Below are 8,480 nucleotides of genomic sequence, written 5' to 3' on the forward strand. Positions count from 1 at the left end.
AGTCATGGAAATTTGTGCAGTGTGTTTGAGGGTATGTGTATATGTGTGTGTGTGTGTGTGAACCTGTAGTATTAGCAGCATCTGTATGATAGAAGGAGGAACTCTGGCTCGAGGTCGAGACAAAGCCTCGTCCAGTTTCAGGTTGAGGGCGATGATGTTCCTGAAGTAAAGCAAAGCCAACTGGCGCACTGATGGCTCCTTGCCCTGAAGACACAGACACGTAATAGATTTGTATAAGTACAATATTACTGCGCAAGTTTGTAAATGGGCATGTACAGTTTGTACAGTACCTGTACAGGATAGAAGATGGCCTGCAGCATGGACAGAACATCACAGAAGAAGAAGTCCCATGTGTCAGCCAGAGAATCCAACAATTTCTGACCTATTTGGCAGAATCAGGAGAAATTTAGGAAGTGTAAGAAAAATAGAAGCAACAATACTTTCTGATATACAACACATGCACAACCCTATTCTAGGCAAGACAGCCTTATTTATATTTCAAACACAGAGGCAAAGAAAGCATTAAAACAATAAGCAGTAAAAAAACAATAAATCCAGTGTAAAAACAATTCTAGTTCTGAGAATTATTAAAGATTCTTGAAACGTGTTTTATGGTGTAACTGTAGAAGCATATTTATTATATGTATCACAGAACCATATGTATGGTTTTGTGTATTTTTTCAATTCAGTGGTTCTTCAAATAAAAGTCACAACATTTACCAAGACAGAGAGAACAAAACAAAGTCCCTTGTTCTCACCTCTTCAGGGACTGCCTGTCACTCTGACTGACTGTGTGTTCATACAGGTGTGTACTACAGAAAAATGTCCCTCACTAGGAATGATGGTGGAGAGATAAAACCATGTTTTCACAGTTTGAGCTCACAGTTCAAAGGTTAACTCTGCATCTGGAATTTAAGTCAATTATTATCTTTTTATTCTAGACACACTGACGAACTCTGAAGATTCATATCTGAGTTTACTTGAAACAAATGCGTCATATGAAACCTGGAGGCACTGTTACTGAATAACCAAGAGGAATCTAAAACCTGGTACTCAGTAACAGCCCACAGTAGAGGAGATTTTTCCGACCTTCCAGCATGTTGTTGAAATTTGCTTCCTAGGGAATCTGCAAGTAATCCTTCCATGAAAATGACGAATATGACAGACGACCTTTTATAACTTCTTTGAACCACTTACAATACCAGAGTCCATGGCATTGTCTTTCCTTGTTTTCTGATTTATGTGTACCTTCATAGAAGCGGATCTTATCTCTCAGTATGACCATGCCTTTAGTGAGCAGCTGGTTCTGAAGGTACTCAGTAACGAAGGAGCCAAGCTCTGTTTTCAGCAGCTGCCTGCAAAAAATCAATAGCAGCATATAAGTGCACACATAAGTATTGAGATTGCATTTGCAAGCTGCAGTGTTTAAAAAGCAGCAGACTCAGGAAATGAAAACAAAGATTACAGCAATGTCAGAACACTTCAGCAACAGGATTTCCACTGAAAAACTATTAAATGTAAAGATAAGAATGACAGCTCAGTTGTTAAGACAAAACCACAACTTTTATCTTTGGGGCATACAAATCATCAACAGGTATACAGTAGATGTTTGGAAACATATCTAGATACAGAAAGACTATTACTGTGCTGTGTTTCTGCAACATAAAGATGCTTTCTTTCAATTTAGATACAGCTTGAGTCCTTTCACAACCTTAAGCCATGTTGAACTGATATGCTCTGGGAAGATCAGCTAACACTGTTGCAGCAAGTAATGTGAGTGCATGTACAGTATGGGCATAGTGTTTACAATGTATGTGCATGGACAGTATATACACTATGTGCATGTGGGGTGCAATATTTATTGTTCTTGGCTGGAGGCCACTCTCAACTGCACTGTCATTAAACAGTGTAGTTGATCCTTCTGTAACTTCACCCTGTTTCTTTTCACCTTTTAAAGGTGCTTCTGATTCAGCATACAGTCAAGAACAGCAGGAGAAAAATACATTACCCATGATTCAGCGGCATGTCAGACAACATGGGCATGTGTTAATGTTTAGATTTTGGTAAACAATAGATTTAGCATGCTGAAGCTGTCATTGTGTGTATATGGGAGAAACAGTGTTGGTGTTAAAAGCTAAAGAGTAAATAAACAAATAAACACAGAATGAAGACAGCTAACCTGACACTTTCATTCAGAGTGTAGAGTTCATTTTCTCCCAGATTCTTCCTCTGAAAAACTGAGATCACAGCGTTTTGGATGCTGCAAAAAATACAAAGGGATGTGTTTAGTAAACACTTTACAGTGCAGACCTAATGTGTAGAACAATAGAATTATGTTAACTTATTATATGATATATACTTAATATATACTTATTCGTTTAAATTTTATTGTGTTGTAGATTTAATTTTAAATGGATAACACTGCAATTTTTGCCAAGTAACTCCTAATAACGAAGTGAAAAATGTTTTTATTAAACATGAACAACTATAATCTCTCATTTACAAACATCTTCAGCCCCTTTGCTACTACTTTGTAGTCAGGTCCATCCTCTTTGCTCTGATTACCTTAAGCTGTGCCTTTAACTTCACCGGAGCAAATTAACCACAGAATTCACTTTGCATGTCAGGACAAATACCATGGCTTAAAGCAGTAAATGCCACCAAAGTTCTGAATTAGGGTTCTAAATATGTAGGTAAATGAGAAATATCAGTTTTTAAAGAGACGGGTTTTGTTCATTACTTCCTCGTCTGGCCATTTAATTGAGTTCACCTAACACTTTTTCGGCCGTATCGCACACTGTTTCTGACAGTGAAGATAAAGAGAGAGTGATGGACCCTGAGGGAGGGTAGACAGAAAGCTGATGCTTATGTGCATTCATGTGTTTGTGTGTACTGAAAAAAGGTTCCTATTCATAGCATGAATAGGAACCTTTTCCTTTGTTAAGAGGAAAAATTGGGATAAGTATCAGACTGGAAGCTTTCTCTTGGTGATGTTTACTTCAGCATGATACACACATGCGTGTGTAATCCTTAGTGCGAGACCTTGAGCAGGGATTACACCAAAGAACACTGTCATTGCCAGAAAGCGAACCAATATTGCCCACACTTGACACATTATAAATAAAAATGTAACACACTGACCTGTTCCAGGTGGCATTGGTCCCTGCTGTCCTCTGCTGCATCACTTGATCCCTGCTGCACTCCTTTGCCAGACCCCCAGCAGTTCCTCCTTTCTCCCCACCTCCTGGTTGGGTTTTTGTCTGTGAGAGGTCAGTCAGACTGGACGACGAGCTGCTGCCCGACCTCAGCTTGCTGTGTAGACCCCTCCAAATACAAAAGGGCAGAAGAAAGAATCAATAAGCACGCAGTGCATTCAATATATCTACTGGACAATAGTGATGTGGAAGGTAGAGCTGGCTTCACTGATCCAAGCTATCCAAATACAATATTAGTTTTTTGTTTGTTTGTTTTTAAATACACGAAAACAGTATGTTTCGGAAAGGGTGGGATAAAAACACAGATCTGTGTTTTGAATTTGTCGTGAAACTAAAAACAAAACCTTTAGTTACATAAATTTGTAAAAAGCAACAGTACTGAACAGATAAAATACTAAAACTTTAAGCACATCGGCAGAAAGCCCAAAGAGAATGATATCAAAATACAGTGATTTTAATGGCTGACAACTTCAGCATTTAATTCCATTTAATGAGATATCTCTTGATGTTTACACAAGCTGATGTATTTTACTGCTTGAGTCAGAGTCAGAGTTGTACCTTGTGCCACCAAATCTACAGGCATGTCGTGAAATGTTTTCGTCTGAAGAATAGAAGACGCGGTGCATAAAACAGGCTGAGGACACCGAGACTCAAAATAGAGTTGTAGAAAGTGCCTAGAGGCTTCTCTGCTGATGAAAAAGGGGGTTTTATTTCTATATTTGCACATTTGGATGGATGCTAATGTAATCAGGAAGTAGATACTTTTAGTTTTCGGCTCTGAAACAGGAAGAGTTGAAGGGCAAAAGGTTGTGGTCTAATTACTAAACAAAGCAGGATAAGAGGGAAGTTTTCATAAATGAACGAATAAATGAAGTCATTCAGAAATGTGTGTGTGTGTGTGTGTGTGTGTGTGTGTCACTTTCATCCACTTTTCCGTGTGCCAAAGGACTGAGACATTGAGAGAAAACAGAAAAAAGGTACTGGAGATGCAGTGAAACTCCTGCATGAAAGAGACCCACTGCTTGCAAAGTTTTTGTTTGTACCTCCTAAACGAGCCCTCTTGTTCCATGTTAGCCCTGACAAACATCTGCGTCCTAGTGACCACCCAGGAATGGCCACCAACCAATCAGCATCTGAAAAAGAAAGCAAGTAGATTTACTGCGAGAACACTGTGGGTAGATGCTTCTGGTCCATTTCTCTCTGTCACTTCTGCGATCCCACACTGTCAAATCTCCCCGCACCTACAATTCTGATGTCACCATGTCTGACAAGTGATGTCCAGGGCCACTGTCCAAGGTTCCAGTCAACCACCTGCTGGCTCTGCTCCACTACCACCACCTGGGGATTTTTTTTTAATTGGAGTCCACATATAGCCTTGCACCAATTGTTTCTACATATAAAAATATATGCATGCACTAGTATCTGAAATTGCATAGAGGCTTTAAATACCACTCAGCAGTCTGCAGCTCTTTCCATGTCAACATATGAGATAATGATTTCTAAAAGTTTAGAAGACACAATGTGCTCTGTAACTGCTGCAGTAAAATACAACAGTTCTCAGACTCGCTTACACAGACAGACATGTGTCTGCACTCACCGTCTAGCTAACAAGACACTATTCTAATCAAATTACACTAATGCGATTGAGGCAGACATTTGATCCTTGCATGGCTTGAATGCCTCTCACTCACTCACTGAACTACACATATCAGGCAGGTCTGTAGTACAGGGCCACATGGGATAAAGCTGAAGCTTCCTCATGACTAATCTCACCATTTTTTGCTCTTTTGTTGATTAAAGGTGGGAAAAGAACCACTTTCAATCCCTGAACAAACATATTTGTGTAAATTAAAATAGTTAATTATTACAGTTGTAACTTTCACTGTGGCTCTGGTAAAATCCTTCTTGGTGCTGCAGAGGGAAATATATCTGGGCTGAATGATGCACATGCACTGTGATTTAATGTGCTGCAAGTCCTGTTTCCTGTCTCTGTCTTTTTCTTAAGCTACAGTGCAGTTAATGACTTGTTAAGGGCTCTTACTCTGTAGTTACATGGATTGTGGCTTTGGAAGCTTGAGAGCAATTCTCATTCAGCCTCTAGACAGATTTCCATGAGCAGTCCAGGGAATGAAACCAGCGAGTTCTGATTCAAAACCTGACTTCTCTCATTATAAAGCTCCTCCTCTTGCTCCTTCTCCATCCTCTCTCCTCTCAGCAGCAGACAGTTTACACTGTAAGGTATCAGGGACTCTGCTGCTGAACACCCATAATCTGTTTCAACTGGAAAACACCACACACTCAGCACACCATTTTGCAGACTGGCAGCACAACAGGGAAATTACCACCCTGCACCAGAAAAGTGCTAAAGTAAACGTTTTCAGTCTGCTCTCTACCAGCCTCTCTGGCAGAAAATCAAATCACAAGTTGGGGGTCCTGCAGTAAAAACAAACAAACAAACAACAACAACAAAAAATCTGCTCAGCTTTTAAGAATTAATCTGCCCCTGAAAAACACATGAAGTCAGCCTTGTGGGTAATTGCTGTGCAAAATTTATGCCTGCACGGGAAATTTGGACTATGGTACATGAAGATACTGTAGTTATTAACTACATCAAAATGTACCAACTTAGTAGGAGAGAGACTAAGACCAATCATATTCTTATACGGAGTTAAAATGGCAGACCTATTATGTTACTTTAAAGGATTTAAGGCAAAAATATCCTATATACTAATCGTTCTGCTTTTATTCTTCTGTCATACATACCTGACCAGGACAGCTTTTTTCTTAAGCTTGGACTGAGGTGATCGATTTTCACACTGCATACTCACTTTTTCAGAAGTCTTTTCACGCTCCCTTTTTTTTATAGCAGGTGCTTTCCGTATTAAAACTTCACAATAAAGCCAAAAATAACTTGTGTATATCAGTTGGAGGTCTACACTGTGATAAAATATCCACCGTCGCGTCTCTTTAATGCAGAAACCTGTGCGTGAAGGTTGCGCACGTTCACCTGAAAAACAGCGCGTGCGACCTGTCCGCGCGGCTCCCAGGACTTTCCGCGATCGTCACAGAGATGGAGAAAAGGAAGTGAGAGAGAGAGAGAGAGGGCGAGAACAAAAGCGAGAGAGACAGCGTGTGGGTGTGTTCGTGCGTGAGGCTTTAGTGTGTGCACGGGTCGATGGTTGAGAACTGTAGCCTATGGAAAGTGTTTGTGGGTTAGTGTGTGCATGGCGTATGCCATGCAGCCTCAGTGAGCCCCCTTCCACTTTCAATGCACGGTGTTACCAGTGATGCTGTTACTATGGCATTTTGGCATCAGATTCAGAGCTGATCTGATCTGCAGGAATGAAGATGTTAGTGTTTCTTGGCTAGAATCATTATCTATAGTGTAACAGTAAACGATTAATGTAGTAACCTACAATCAGACAAACAATCAGTAGTGATACTTTTGGATCATGGCTAAAACATTCCCAGTCTGACAGTGAAGGAGCAGTCTGCTTATATGAGAAGGTCAGGAATGTGTGTACCAAATGTGACAGAAATACAAAGCCTGAATGTGACATTTTAATGTAGATTTGAGGCCTCTGTCGGCAGGTTGAAAACATTGGCCTTTGTTATCAGATTGGACTCCAATCATGTTTGATTCATAGTGAAATGATTTACAACCAAACCAATGTAACTTGCCATAACCAATATAACAGTCAACTGACTGAAAACACTGGGCATTACACTGAGTGCTTTCATTTGTGTGTGTGTGTGTGTGTGTGTGTGCAGTGATATCAGAGCCATAAGAAAGCTGCACACAGGATCTATAAAATGCAGAGCTGTACAATAACAAAAGAGCTCATTGTGTCATATCAAACATACTATTGCATGCATGTAATTCTAGATAGTATACCACAAACACACACTTAACCCTGATCCCTCAACCTCCCCTGACCCTCCTTCTGTAATAAAGAACAGGTAGCAAAGTCTACTAGTCAAGGCCAGATTGTATCTTCAGAGTTCTGAGGATCATAAAATAGTCACATGCACACTGGAGGACTTGGAAAAATACAGCTTGTCCAGTGTTCACTAATCACTTAAATTTATATAATCAGAGTTACACACACATCTTGAATACACAGTATTATGGCATGTACAAATAAGTAGTATAGTAATATAGTAGACACGCATAAACACAAACATATTTTCAGTGCAGACTGGCTCATAACACACAACATAAACAGTTTCTAGACTCCAAAGATAAGTCAGAGTTTGTGCATGTGTGTGTGCATTTGTGTCTGTGTGTCTGGATTTTACCAATCATGCGTGACCACCAAAACCCGCAGTGTTCACTTAAGACATTCTTTCACCCTTTGACTTGAAGAGAAACCTGCCTACAACTAGTGTGTGAGTGTGTGTGTTTGTCTTGAAAGTACACATAGGCGTGGTTTTGTCATTTATTCTTAAAATTATTCAAGGGTAGTTTGCTGCTAAAACCAGTTTTTAGCTGAGTTTAATTGCTGGGATTGTATAGATTATTATACAGTGATTATAAATTAGTATAATTTCTCTTTTCCAAGAAGAATTTGTCCTGCATATTCAGTTCTGGCTATAATTTCTTTACACACAAGGGTAAATTTAATCCCAACACTGGGAGAGTTTGTCCTTATTTGCAGCCTGATTCTCATTCATTTCTGCAGCACAGTAAAGACTGACTCAAAATTTGCACTTTTACAGCCCACCCTGAGGTTTATCTTAACAAGGAAGCAGCTCTGTCTGTTCAAAAACCACAGAGCACACTCTGTGTACAGCCTTGTGCAGGAAAGTGAGAGATGCTTGTTTTCATAAAAGAAAGTCATTCTCAATATACAGTGAGGAACAGAAGTATTTGAACACCCTGCGATTTTGCAAGTTCTCCCACTTAGAAATCATGGAGGGGTCTGACATTCACATTGTAGGTGCATTCCCACTCTGAGAGACAGAATTAAAAAACAATTTCAGGAAATCACATTGTATGATTTTTAAAGAATTTATTTGTCTTGCACTGCTGAACATAAGTATTTGAACACCTGAGAAACAGCAAGAATTCTGGCTCTCAAAGACCTGTTACTGTGCCTTGAAAAAGTCCACCTCTACTCCACTCATTAATCTAAATTAGTAGCACCTGTCTGAGCTCTTTAAAGACACATGTCCACCCCACAGTCAGTCAGACGCCAACTACTACCATGGGCAAGACCAAAGAGCTGTCAAAAGACACCAGAGACAAAACTGTGGACCTCCACA

The 8,480-nt window shown here is 39.8% G+C and overlaps 1 protein-coding gene across 1 annotated transcript in view; it reads right to left on the bottom strand.

Annotated features, from left to right (window-relative positions):
- Positions 1–6,239, bottom strand: part of LOC109959806 (proline-rich protein 5-like) — an 11,165-nt gene extending 4,926 nt beyond the window's left edge. Inside the window, exons 1-7 of the mRNA XM_020599466.1 lie at positions 6,044–6,239; positions 4,259–4,348; positions 3,142–3,324; positions 2,180–2,260; positions 1,249–1,355; positions 291–382; positions 64–204 (exon numbers count right to left, since the gene is read on the bottom strand). Coding sequence (XP_020455122.1) covers positions 64–204; positions 291–382; positions 1,249–1,355; positions 2,180–2,260; positions 3,142–3,324; positions 4,259–4,302 — 648 coding nt within the window. The 5' untranslated portion in view covers positions 4,303–4,348; positions 6,044–6,239. The remainder of the gene's footprint in view (positions 1–63; positions 205–290; positions 383–1,248; positions 1,356–2,179; positions 2,261–3,141; positions 3,325–4,258; positions 4,349–6,043) is intronic.
- Positions 6,240–8,480: the final 2,241 nt, after the last annotated feature.

This window comes from Monopterus albus, unplaced genomic scaffold (genome assembly GCF_001952655.1).
Source record: "Monopterus albus unplaced genomic scaffold, M_albus_1.0 scaffold41.1, whole genome shotgun sequence".
NCBI classification, from domain to species: Eukaryota; Metazoa; Chordata; class Actinopteri; order Synbranchiformes; family Synbranchidae; genus Monopterus; species Monopterus albus.